We start from the raw sequence: 13897 nt of genomic DNA on the forward strand, positions 1-13897 counted from the left end.
TAGAAAGAATGTGGGAAGATCTGGATGTGACGTGGGAGTGGCCAATAATCTGGGGTGACCTGGAGGTAACAGAGAATGAAGATTGAGCGTGAGACCACCATGAAAGGGCAGTTGAAAGGATTGCTGGGATTGGTGATACCTCAGGTGAATTCCAGGGACTGGACCATATGGGAAAGTCTAGGGGCTTTTCCTTTTTGGGATCCAGATCTCAAAGACACACTCTTTTCCTTTTAGGGGTTCAGATCCCATTCCCATCATTCCCCCCTCAAACAAATGGGATCCAAATTCTTTTAGGGTGAGGGGTGAAGACCTTTCTTTGCTTCTGAGACTGCTTCCTGCTGGCAAGGGGTATAGAGCTGTCTCTGCCTTGACAGAGAGGAGTTTGATTAGAACTGAGCACAGGCTGCATTCAGGGGATGATGGGTAGACATAGGTTGGCACCCTCTGTTTATTACTAACTGTGGATGAATGGCTTGTAATCTGGAAGACCCAAATCTGACAAGCAAGTCTGTAGGGCCCAAATATGGGGAGAAGTAAAAGTACAAGAGGCCCACTAAAATAATTTACATTTGACCTGCAGGATTATCTGATCTTAATTACTTCCTCAAAAGTTTCTACTCTGATTCCAGTTCCTTTAGAAGGATCAGATGCTTTTGGAAAGTAGCAACACTTTTGCAGATAGAACTTTTCTACTCCTGGATTCAGTTGTTACACAAATGAATTTGCCATAGACTGACTTTTACTCTAATTATAACAAAGTAATGATTAGCCCAATTATGTAACCTTCCTCTGAGAAAATTGATTGTACTGGTATTCTCTTCCCCAAACCAAACTGAACTTGTTTTTGATTTAATTTCAGTAATTTGGGATATGGAATGACTACGCATTCAAGTCAAAACAGCAAGATCTCACACAGTTGAATGGTGTTTATATCTTTTACTGAACATTTGCTCTGACTATAGAAATCTGCTACAGAAGGATAAAGCAGGGACAAGATTTATACCAAGTATGACAGGATAAAACATCCTTAGAATTCAGATAATTTAATAGTTTTCCAACCATGCAGTATGAAATTCACCTCATAACCAGACACAGGAATACTCAGGTGGGTAGCATTCCTTTTTAAAGGAATACAGTGGGGAAACTGAGCCAGGAGGACCCCATCTTAGACTGAGGCTAAAACTGTCTTCTTAGCTTATCCTGATGCAGAGCTCTACCTGAATTGCTTGTGGCATTTCTCTCAGATAGTAGATTATTGACTGTTGATTATGGGTGGATTATCATGATCCATTAGATAACTTAAAATATGGTCCCATGAGCTTTTATGTCATATAGCAAGTTTCACTAATCACAGTTTAGGGAAAATTTTTTTCCAGGATTTGCACCTCAAATTTAAATTTGTCCTGATGTAAAAACCAATTGTTAGAGATCATTTCTATATCCTTGCAAATTCTCTCCATAACCCAATGAAGTAAATCTCTTAAAACAGTAACTTACAGTTGAATTGTTCATCTGTAGACGAAGAGATAAGATGTAGAGAGTTTCCACACTGAGGATTTCCTTTATTGACTCAAATCACGTCTAGTGCAACCCCTCTCCCCCAACCCCCAAAATAAAATATGCCAGAAATGTGAAATATGCATTTCATACAAAATATGAGTTTTAATATTTAGCATTGTTTGAAAATGATTTTTCATTAAAAGATAAGACAATTCAGCAGTATGTAGGCTGTTGCTCTACATTGTCAGGGATGCTAGCCAAGGGGCCAGAAGTTACATGGAGAAGCAGATGGTGCAGATTGTCAATCTTTTCCTTTTTCTTTTTACTCTAAGTAACCCAAGTCCTTGGGTGGGGTTTGAAGGAAATAGATCACAGCCTATTGGAGGAGGGAGAGGGATTAGAAGACAGAGGAAGAAGGAAATACTCTTCTGTTAACTCAAGGCTTACAGCATAAAATTCTGTCAGCCATCAGGGATGGTATTGATTTGCATTATTCCTCATGGTCATGGTGACGTTTAGTTGATATCACTTAATTTTCATTAGACCAAAAATATTAAACCCTATAGTTATTTCTTTAATGTCACTAAACTTTTACATTGTCCTATATTTAGCAGTTTTTTGCTTAAGTAAACCAGTTGAAATGGTCAGTTTTCTGACTTTTGTTTTAGAAATTCATGATTTTGGCCATCATGTAAAAGTTGTGGTGATTCTAGGGGATAGTTTAGACAAAATTATGGTCTTATGAGATACTGCATGACTGAATGGGAAGGGTGCTAAGCCCTAATTTGAGAAGAGAATCCAAGTGAGTCACAAACAAGAAGATATAGAGGCAAGGAAGTCAAAGATGATGGGGATCGGAGAGCTGATTTGGAAGCATAAGCAAGGGTCATCCAGCTGGTGGGAGACTGGAGCAAAGGTGAAGAGCTAAGCATAGGAGAATCACTGATAGTGGATCTTAAGCTTGCTCCGCTATTGTTCATGGTCTCATCAGGGGCTGCTGTTCTATCTCCAAATACATTCCACTGTGCTAGAGTCTGTGGGTGTTGTTGGGTTTGTCCTTTGTTCTTGAAGAGGACCATGACGTGAAGATGTTGATGTGACTTAACAGTTGACTGATTTGAGTGAGGGAGGGCTGTGCAAGGTCAGCAGCCTCACTTTCTCCTCCAGAGCCATCTGGGTCCAGTGGCCTGATATTCACCAAGATGACTGCAGCTGGCCCATACCCTGCCCATTTTAGACTAAGGTCTTATCAGATTCTCACTTTGAATGAGATACACTCATTCGATAAATAGACCTCTTTAAATAGTTACTCAAGGGATGGGCCCTTTTAATAAAGAAAATAATAAAAAAATCAAACGGAGGGGAAGAGCCTCAGCGTTCCTGGGTAAAAGAGAAACAGTCACTATTTAGTGTTTACATTTTTGCTGTCATCATTATATTTAAAATTGCTTTCTTTTTTATAATTTAATTTTAGTTTTCAACGTTCACTTCCATAAGCTTTCGAGTTTTAAATTTTCTTCTCTTCCCTCCCAGCCACCCTCCCCAAGATGTTGTGCAATCTGATAAATGCTCTTCGTGTATATTTTTATTAAGCATATTTTCACATTACTCATGTTGTAAACAAGAATTAGAAAGAATGGGAGAAACTACGAGAAAGAAAAAAACAACAACAAAATAGAGCAAATAGTGTGCTTTGATCTGCATTCAGACTCTGAGTTCTTTCTCTGGATGTGGCGGCATTTCCCATCACCAGTCTTTTGGAGTTGTGTTAGATCCTTGCCTTGCTGAGAAGAGCTAAGTCCATGAAAGTCAATCATTGCACAGTGCGGTTATCCCTATAATGTTCTCTTGCTTCTGCTCATTTCACTCAGCACCAGTCAAGATAAGTCTTTCCAGGTTTTTCTGATGCTCATTACTTTCTTGAAGCTATTATGTATTTAATTTCTAAGTATTGGATTACTCATCTTTTAATGCTATTTTTGTAGGTGACTTAAAAAGCTTTTTTATTTCATGAAGTTCACTTTGTCTAATGTGATATATAGATAACGCACTGTTATGTCAGGCACTGCGCAAAGTGTTGAGGATACAAACATACGCCAAAAAGACAGTCCCACCATCAAAGAGCTTTCGCTCTAGTGGGAGAAGGGAACGCATGAAGAGGGAGCAGTGGTGGCTGTGGCAATGGTGCTTGGGGGAAGGCTGCTTACTGGTAAGGAAGAAGAGAATCTTCGATACTGACGGGCAGGCATAGAAGTGAAGTGAACACAGTCTGTGTGCCTCATGACTTACCCATCAGTCATAGAGAAGGCTGATGGACAAGAGAAGTTGAGAGTGGATGGAGCCAGGACCTGATGAGTCACATAAAGGTTTCTTATTCTAGTCATTTATAATTTTTCTCATCAATAAGAACTCAGTTGAAAATGTGAAATATTTGATTCATGACTTATGAGTATCATTATATACATCTGAATCAATTGTCTATTTTAATGAGCTTAATAATATTTTTAGACAGATTTTGCTTTTTGTCTTCAGTATAAAATATGCATTACATAGCTAGTTTTTTATATGTCAGTATATCTATGGATCTTTTTCATTTTTCTTCAAAAACTTTTACCCAGCCATATTTAACTCAGCATTTAATGGAAATATATTTCCATGAAATTGTACTGAGAAAGCAAGAAAATGTTTTCTTTTTCCTATCAAGCCCACTGTCTTGACTTTTAGATCCTGGTATTCACTAATTTGACAGATGTGTACTCACATAAATATAATACAATATATTAATGCACTTTGTTTCATTTAGTTATATTTATAAACACTGCTTGTCATCTTTATTTCTCTTCCCCTTATTATCTTTTAGGCATGAAGTAATTCAAGTTTTTAGTTTCTCCAAGAGAACTAAACTTAAACTAAACTAAACTAAACTTTAGTTTCTCTACGAGAAACTAAACTTCCTTTTCTACCCTGCCCTGTTAATAGCATATTTCCAAATTACTTTGTATTTACCTTTATGTACTTTGTTTTATGTGTATTTATAATTTTCTTTGGTAGAAAGTAAGTTGCATGTGGGCAGTCTATTTTGTTTTTTTCCCCAGGATCTTGCATAGTACCTGGCATAATAGTAGTTGTTTAATAAATGCTTATTGATTGATTTTTAAAAATTATACATATTGCTTTGATATCTCAGCTTTCTTAATGACTATTGTGATTTTCCCCAAAGAAACCACAGAATTCTGGATACATGAGTAAGACAATGTGAAGGAACAGACTTGTTTTACCATTTAGATAAACATGGCAAAAACAAGCACAAAAAGCTGTTGTCTGACAGAGACCAAGTATGCAAAAATGACTAAAAATTCTAGAGATAATATAGACTGAAAAATTTAAATGGAATCTTGTGTGCCAAGTCACAAGGCAAGTTCGTGCAGAAAAATGAATATTTTGAAATTTTTTAGTGCTATCTTTTGTGTAAATATCTGCATTTTTCAGTGTATTCTTCTCTATCTCTTTCCTAGAGAGCTATCCCTTATAGCAAAGAATTTTTGAAAGTGGAGCAAAAGAAAGTTCAGAGAAACTAACTGATTGAAACATGTAGCATTCTGTGTAGTCTGTCCTCCTCACACCACCTCCTCCCCTTCTAACCTTTTCTGGTCTCTTCTTTGATGTCAGACTTATTCATTATGATTTCACATTATTGTTTCAATTATTTTATTATTATTTGTTCCCTTTACGTTGCTGTAGTTATTGTATATAATTTATTTTGGTTTTGTTTCACTGCAGCGCCTTGTTCATGTGTCTTCTCATACTTTGCTATGTGTTTTATAGTCTTCCTACACCGCAATAACATTCCCTTGCATTTGGAGCTTGTTTATCCATTCCTCATTTGATGGACATCTGTATTCTCGGTTCTTTGATATTGCAGATGAGAGCTATAAATATTTTGGTATATATCAGGACTTCTTTATTTTTTAAAAAACATTTTCAGTGAACAAAAATCTATTTTCTTTTCCATGTACCCTTCCCCTTTGGAAGGAAAATCTCAAATTTTGGTAACAAATCTGCATAGTTCATCAAAGGAAATTCCTACATTGGCCACGTCCAAGCAGAATCTATGTCTTCTGACTGTCACCTGTCCCTGTAATATTCTCCTATCTCATTTTTCAGCTGCTAGTTTCCTGGGCTTTCCTCCACTCCTGCCTTTTGTGGGTGGCCTTTCCCAGTCTTCTTTCCTCTATCCCATCCCTTTTGAGATTACTTTACGTTTATGCTATTTATATTTATTTATATGGTTACATGGTTGTCGACTCTCTCATTAGAATTTGAGGACCTTAAAGATAGTAGTGTTTTTGTCTTTCTTAGTATCATCTGAGTTAAGCACTGTGCCTCACACATGGTAAGTGCTTCATAATGCTTGTTGATTGACTCATTCTAACTGACAGGAAGTTTTTACTTACATCAAGCTTCAGTTTTTCTCTTTGCTATTTCTGCCTGGTCTATTACAATAACCTTTTCATCAGTTTCCCTTGGTCTCTTCCCTATTCTAAGTCCCTTCTGTGTTAAGTTTTCGATTTGGTTTCCAAAAGCACTTGCTTTCATTATATCTGTTTAAAAATCTTCAGTGCTTCTCTGTTGGTTAAAGCAGACCTCATAAATGTAGTGTGTTTCTTTCTGCCTCTATCCCTCCTCATGCTATTTGATTGACTGAAATGGGGAGGGGATATAAGACAGAGAGATTGAGAGAGAACGAGTGAGGTGAGAGACAGAGAGAGAGAATTTGTGTGTGGGTAGTAAGAACAACACTCACAGTTTTCCAATTATTTCAGAAGAACAAAGACTAGTCAGTTTGCATCATGTGCTACTATTCAGTTCATATAATATTCAGCTTTCAAAGCATTTCAGGTAGGATGAATTAATTAAGAAGTACTTATTAAACATTTATGATCTATGGATCAAGTACTGTGCAAAGTGCTTAGGTTATACATGGAAAAAGTGAGACTGCCTTTGCATTCAAGGAACTCTCACTCATAAGTCGGCATAAATAAAAGGTCAGTTACAGAGTTGTTGGAAAGACTATTCCTAAGGGTTCAGTTTCAGGGTTGATGGCAAAACTCAGGGTTCCTTAGGTTGTATCTGTAGGTCAGGTGACAGTGTCCAGGGGTCTGAATGGTGTATTGGCAGGGCAGAGATGGTTTTCCATCTCATTGGAGATGAGATCATGGTGATCTCCCATCTCACTGGAAGAACTAGAGTTTGTTGTCTCCAATTTCATTCAGTCAGCGTTAGTAGTCAAGTAGCTGCATTGTGTGACTGAAAATTAGGTGTCATTACTTTCCGTATGTTTTTCTGCCCACTCACTTCTGCTATTCCACATAACTTCGATTTTTTGAATGGTACTCATCGATAGGAGTGGTTTCTACCTTTTCATGCCTCTGTCCAGAGCTGCATTCCAAGGTCCTCACATTTCCCTGGTAATCTATTGACTTTCAAATGGCCCAGATTCATCTTGACATAACCTCTCTAGTGCCACTGCCTTGTATTCTATGGCTTTTGAGGAGCAAGGAGAAGAAGCTACAGAAGAAAAAAAGAAACAAATTTACCATCTTACAATCATGCGATTTTTCTTTCATTTTTCTCAAAGTCTAAAAGATTTTCTAGTTTAATGGCAAGTCTTAATGCTGTTAAAATTCAATTATCTTCTTGAACCTAAATCTTGGAAAAACAGATGAAGCAAGATTTCTAAATGAAATTTCTTTTTAAAAATATATCTGATTTAAAAAGAATTCAGAAAAAAATCCATTTTCTTTCTTAATCCTACGCCTGTTTGAGATGGAAAGAAAAACAAAACCCTTGTTACAAATGTTTATAGTCAAGCAAAACAAATTCCCTTGTGGGCCATGTCCACTTTGTCACCTGGTTTTAAAAGGTCTGGATAGTTTTCTTTTAAGATTTCTCAAGATATGTTGCCTAGGCTCTTTTTATGGTCATGGCATTTAAGTAATCCAATGATTTTAAAATGTTTTTCTCCTCAATCTGTTTACTAGATCAGTTATTTCCGCTCTGAGATACCTTACATTTTTTCGGTGTTTTTAGTCTTTTATTTCTTGTTGTCCCATGGAATCATTGGCTTCTGTTAGGTCCGTTCTAATTTTCAAGTAGTTTGTAGTTTGGGCAAGGTTTTATATTTCTAGTGCCAAAATGTTAATTTGCCTATTTTTTTCTTTCTTTTTTCTTTTTTGTTTCCTTTTCCCTTTTTCCCTCAAGACTCATTTATTAAAAAAACATTTAAAAACTCTTTTTTAAAAACTCTTGCTTCATTTCTTCCAAAAGCTTATTTTTTTATAGTTGGGTTCTTAATAGTTTCTTTGTCGATCTGGCCTGTTGGCCACCTTATTCAGTTGTTCCTCACTCTTAGAAACACCTATTCCTGTAGGTGAGAAAGGATACTGCTCCGTGGAGTGAAATTTTCTTTGTCTTTGTGTAGTGTATTATTAATCTTTGATCTCCCCATCATCATTTCCCCCACATGCCATGAATTCACTTTCTTGGGTCCAAGTCCTCCCACTCTTCTGGGTGTCGTTTCCCCTTGGGAGCTCTGATTCCCCTTTTCCTACTATTCTTTCTTACATTATGTCTTTCAGTTTTTATGACTTGTGTTTTATCTAGGAGACCAGTATATATCCTTATGTTCTCTCTGTGCATCCTGTCTTCAAAGATCCATGTGTTTTGATTGTATGAACATCATTTTTTCTTTTAATATTTTTGTTTTTTACTTCTCATCTTCTTGATCTTTACTTCTCTGTGTTTGCATTCCCAGTCATTCTCTCATTTGTTTCTTAGGTGAGACTTGATGTATAGGAGATTCTAGTTTTTCTATTCAGGCCGTGAATTCTGTTTTCACAGTTCTTATTTTTCTTTTAAACCATTTAAGAACATCCTGTTGTGGTTCCATGATCTTTCTGGCTTCCACAAGCCCTTGTCTCATCACATGTTGATGCATTTTCCTTTGCTCTGCAGTATTTGTTCGTAGAAGTCTAGACTTGTAATCTGAGCTGGAGGCCATATTTCCTTCTGTTGTTAATATATTTTCTGTTTGCTTATCTGCTTATGTTCAAGGTCTTTAATTGAATTTCCTTCCTCTTGGGAGATTGTTGGTAATTTTAGCCTTTTTTTTCTTTCAAATTCTGTTATTGCTCACTTTCTCTCTTTGATGGTGGATTCCTAAAGTGCTAGATCTCAGAGCCGTCTTAGATTGCTCCTAGGTCTTCACCTCTTTCCTGGCCCCCCTCATATGTTAGTCTCTTTCCCTTAGGTTAGTAGAATGCCACATAGCCACACACAGATGGGACCTATTCCAGCTGTTTCTGTTTCTCAGTTGTCTGACTGAATTCTGTTTACAGCACAGAATGCTCCTGTGCTGCCGTTCAGAGCCAGCTTCTGCCTTGGTTTTCCATGGCTGTGGGAGAAGTGGGAGAGTAGACTTGAGTTCTGTTGTAAGCCTGTGGGTGGAAAACCCTGCTGCTCTAACATAGTTTGGGGAAGTGGTGGCAAATGGTGATGGAGGAGTTAAGGATTTGTTTTCTCTTTTGTGAATTCACTGATTGAATTAACTTGTTAGGATTCTTGGTGTCTTAGATGGTAGAGACTGCTAACATTACTTTATTGCTTGTGAATTTTTAAGTTTAGAAGTTAGAGGTTGTGAGTATTAGAGAAAATGACTAGTCCTCCATTGTTTTGGTTATGTGAACCAGAAGTCTAGAGTAGTCTTGTATTTGGACTCCCTGGCTCAACTCTGCCCCTACCCTAACCCACCTTCCATACTGCTACCAAATTAATGTTCTTCTAAAGTAGTGGATTGGATCATGTAACAGCTGTTCCACTGACTCCCTTTTACCTTTAGGATCAAATATAAACTGTTGTTGTTTACAGCTGTTCTTAATCTGGTCTCTTCCTGTCTTTCTAGTCTTATTTCATATTATTTTCTTTCATTCATCCTATGGTTTAGCCAGTTTAAGGGTTTTTCAGGGATAGTTTTGGCTACATGTGATTTTGCCTCTTATCCTGTGCTGCCTCTTGAGTCTAATCTTGGTTTAAAATATAATTTCTCTGGATTTAAATGTAAGGCCAAACCAATTTACATATCATAATGGGACTCAAAAATAAGATGTTTGGTTAATGCTCATTTAGTAAATACTAGTAATTCAATAAATATTTCTCTTCTCTGAGATAGTAGACCTAGTTACCTAAAACATCTAGGCCACTGATTTCATGGTTCTTCCTTAGAAAGATTAAGTCAAAACTAAATTGATAGGGAAATATTGTGTCTGTTCAGGAGGCTTTTAGTTTTCTTCAAGTAGATTAATTACATAAATTTTCTTTTTTAGCTGATGCAGCCCAACAATTTCAATATGCAGTTCGAGTTATTGGTAGCAACTTTGCCCCAACAGTCGAAAGAGATGAATTTCTAGTGGCTGAAAAAATCAAGAAAGAACGTATGTATTTTTATTAATTTTTGCTATTCATTGGATTATCAAATGCTTCTAAAGGAATAAGTGTAGTTTTTTCCTGTGTTAGTAATCAAGTAGTCTTTTCTGAGTGAGTTTTAATTATTAATCTTGTTAGGGCAGCCAGTGGCACAGTGGGTAGAGCACTGGCCCTAGAGTCAAGAGGCCTTAGACTTACTAGCTGTATGATCCTGGGCAAGTAACTTAACCCTGTTTACCTCCTTGCCCCACCTCCCAAAATCTTGTTAAAAATAGAAGCAATCTAGGCAGTTAATTTACAATTAAAATAATATGAGATACTTCTTTTTAGTTCTTACTGTATTCAGTAATATGTTAGGTATTAAGTTAAATATGAGATGAGCTTAAAAGCTGAATGTAGCTCTAGTTTTAGTTTATTTTAAAATTTATTTTTTAAAATATCTTAAGACCTGTATGTAATGTGCTGCCAACATGATGTTCCAGGTAATATAAAATACCAAATAACCTCTTCTAAGGGTGCATCATTCTTCTTGTGCAGTAGTAAACCTAACATTAATGCCAGTGAAAGCACACAATTATAAGGATTGAAGTTAAATCTTCTGTCTACAACTATAAATGATATTTTTAATTAATTCTGGTTAAAGAGTTAACCAAGTAAGGGAAAAATTAAATCTGAAAGGATTCTAAATATTTAAACAGTAAATGATTGCTAAAAGGCAAGAAGGAAACAAGCACTTATTAAGTGCCTCCTATATGCTAGGCACTGTGATATAAGCACTTTATAAATACTATATCATTTGAGCCCTGAACAGTTCTAGACGTTGGTGCTGTTATTCCCCTCATTTTATAGTCGAGGATACTGAGGCATACAGAGGTCAAGTGACTTGCTCAGAGTAACACAGCCTGAGGCTGGATTTGAACTTTGGTATTCCTGGCTCTAGGCTCAACACTCTTATCCACTGTACTGCTTAGCTGCCTTCCATTTAGTTTATTATAAGAATGGAAAATGCAGTGAAAAACTTGGAAAAATTTGGTTCTTAATGTGTTTTTTGTGATTTATATTGTTTTATCCCTTAGAGTTGTACTTGTGTGGTAATGCTTTCTAGTGTCATTTTACAGTGACATAAGAACTACAGAAAATAAATACATTGATATTCACTTCATGTTTATGAGTAGGTGTATGATTAGTGGAATACTTGTCAAAGAAAAGGTAATGTTCTATATTTTTGCCCTTTAACCAGACATGGTTCCCTAAAGGCTTAGATATTTGGTTCTAACTTATCTGGGCTTTAGGAGAACTTATCCACCAGAACACTGTCTTTTCAGGATCTTTTGCCCTCTCTCCTCCACCAAGGTAGCTGAATTAAGTACATGTCACAATCTCTTAAGAGATTGCTGTTTTTGATACTAACAGCCTTGCTGTAGGTGAATGAAATGAGTTTCCTCTATGAGGAGCTCTCCATTCTCCATATTAATTATAAATTTTCATACTATTTATATGTATTACTACTATGAACCTTCAAATAGTATGGCAGGATTGTGAGACAGTTTGGTGAGAAAGAGTGTGACCCTTCTAGATCTGATGATGATAAGCATTAAAAAGACATTGTAATCTCTTGTCTTCTGGTAGCAATTCAGAAAAATGACATGTTGACCACCTCAATAATATGCTACGTGATTGTGAGAAACTAGTGTCCTTTACAGATTTATATTTCAGGGCTTTATGACTCAGATAGTACAATGCATGTTGGAGCACAGCTGCAATAAAAATTTGACTAAGATTAAGATTAACTTTATGGAAGGAGAAATTAGCTAGCTGCCACATTTCCTGTACATTCATACTAATATTCTCTTGTGGTTTTCATTTGGTCTCATGAATAAAATTTACCAACTGAAATATGTATCTTGGACTTTCCTTTACCTAATTGTGAATTAGAAATCGTTTATCTCTAGTGATGAAGACTTACAATTTGAGGCGATAACCTCTTCTGTTCTTGGGCAGTTTGAGTCATTAAGTTTTTATGTTCATTTGTAATATGCTTTCCTGTAACTAGTGTTGTTAAACCTGTCGAATGTTAGTATTTGATGTGTATAGTTAATAGAGAATACCAAGGTTGCTGTCATAAAGAGTGGGCTTTAATTTCACCACTGAGGGCAGGTCACTTAACTTCTCTGTATAAAGCAATTCCCTAGGATTCATCTACTAATTAATAGGTGGTGGTAATCTTTGTTACTGGAGGGGATTCACACAAAATATAGTAATGAGTGAAGTGTTACCTTCTCATATTTGATAGTTATTATTATTTGGTATTAATATAAATGCCAGGGGAGAAACTTTATGGCATGGTATATAGAAAATGAGTCTTAGATTTGGGAAGATGTGCCCCCCTCTTTTACATGATGACTCTGTGACTCTGGGCAGGGCTTCAGTTAACCTCTTCGGTACACCCAGGCAACTCTGTAAGACTTTAAAGTTTTGGAAAGTATCTGATTGGAATCAGTGAAATTTCCTCAGTAGAAATTCTCCACACAAATAAAATTACAGATGTGGATTGTTTAAAAATAAAAAAAAGAAGAAAGTAAATAAGTTGTTTAAAAGAATCCAATACACTAGAAAGTATAAGTTTTTATTTTCTTCTGCATTAAGAAGTATAGTATATTGCATCTCAAGACTGTTTAAGAAGTCTAGACCAATCTGAGCAATAAGATATGATATCCTAAATATCAGCATATTTTTCCTAGTTAGTAGAAAATTATTGCTATATCCTAGCCTGACAAAAAACACGCTACCTATTTTGTGCATTATTTTCAGTATGTTGCCACAGTCATATACTTTAAGAATAAGGCCAATAGCAGTAGATAAAATCTACCATTTTGTTAATATTTTTGGGTTTGTAAAGATAAGGATAGTAAAGATAGCTAAAAATGATGTTAAAAATTGGTTTGATTAAAAATTAACTTTTTAGTTTAAAAGTTTTAAATCATTGTTGTTACTTTTTTGTGTAAAATATGTTAATTTAGTTTTAACTTCATCAGCATGAAATTAGGCATGCAGCTTTTAATTTGTCAATATGAAAGATAAAAATAACAATAGCTTTATGTATATGCTAATTTAGTCTTTAAAGTGCTTTCTTTTCCCTAACCTTGTGAAATAAGTAGTTGAAACATGATCTTTCTACGGAAGAGGAAACTGAAGTTCAGAGAGGTTAATTTAATTTCCCTTGGTTATTTTATTAGTAAGACACCAAGCCCTGGATTCTTTATACTGTTAAGCTGATAATTTTTGATCGAATTCTTCAGTACTTTGTATGAGAGCCTTCTTTTCTGACCTCTCTTCAATTTTTGCTAGATCCTCATCCAGATTGCTCTTCCTAACATCGAGGTATTGCCTAAGGCTCTGACCTGGATCTTTTTCTCTCTCCTTACTATATTGCTTGGTGATTTCATCAGCTCCTGTGGATTCAGTTTTCATCTATATGCAGATGATTCTCAGATCTAAATGTCCATCTCTAACCTCTAGTCTTGGATTTCCAAGTGCCTCTTTTTTTTTTTAAAATTCTAATTTATTTATTTATTTTTTGTTTTCAACTTACATTTCCACAAGATTTTGAGTTCTAGATTTTCTCCCCATGTCTCCCCTCTTCCCACTCCCAGAAAGCATGCATTCTGATTACCCCTTCCCCCATTCTGCCCTCCCTTATATCACACTCCTCCCTTCTTTTATCCCCATCCCCTCTATTTTTTTGGAGAAGATAGATTTCTATACCCCATTACCTGTATATCTTGTTTCCCAGTTGCATGTACAAACAATTTTTAACATTTGTTTTTAAAACTTTGAGTTCCAATTTCTCTCCCTTCCTCACTCCCCACCCATCCCCACTGAGAAGGTGAGCAGTTCGATATGTTATACATGTACA

The 13897-nt window shown here is 36.0% G+C and overlaps 1 protein-coding gene across 5 annotated transcripts in view; it reads left to right on the forward strand.

Moving 5' to 3' along the window:
• The window catches only part of TUBGCP3 (tubulin gamma complex component 3), a 146982-nt gene that overhangs the window by 12920 nt on the left and 120165 nt on the right, over positions 1-13897 (forward strand). For 4 of the 5 annotated variants that reach the window (XM_072621944.1, XM_072621948.1, XM_072621946.1 and 1 more), the window contains exon 2: positions 9882-9989. In XM_072621944.1, coding sequence (XP_072478045.1) covers positions 9882-9989 — 108 coding nt within the window. Of the gene's footprint in view, positions 1-859; positions 1106-9881; positions 9990-13897 lie in introns of those variants that run through there. The other variant, XM_072621947.1, reaches the window with a different exon arrangement.

This window comes from Notamacropus eugenii, chromosome 6, assembly GCF_028372415.1.
Source record: "Notamacropus eugenii isolate mMacEug1 chromosome 6, mMacEug1.pri_v2, whole genome shotgun sequence".
NCBI lineage: Eukaryota > Metazoa > Chordata > Mammalia > Diprotodontia > Macropodidae > Notamacropus > Notamacropus eugenii.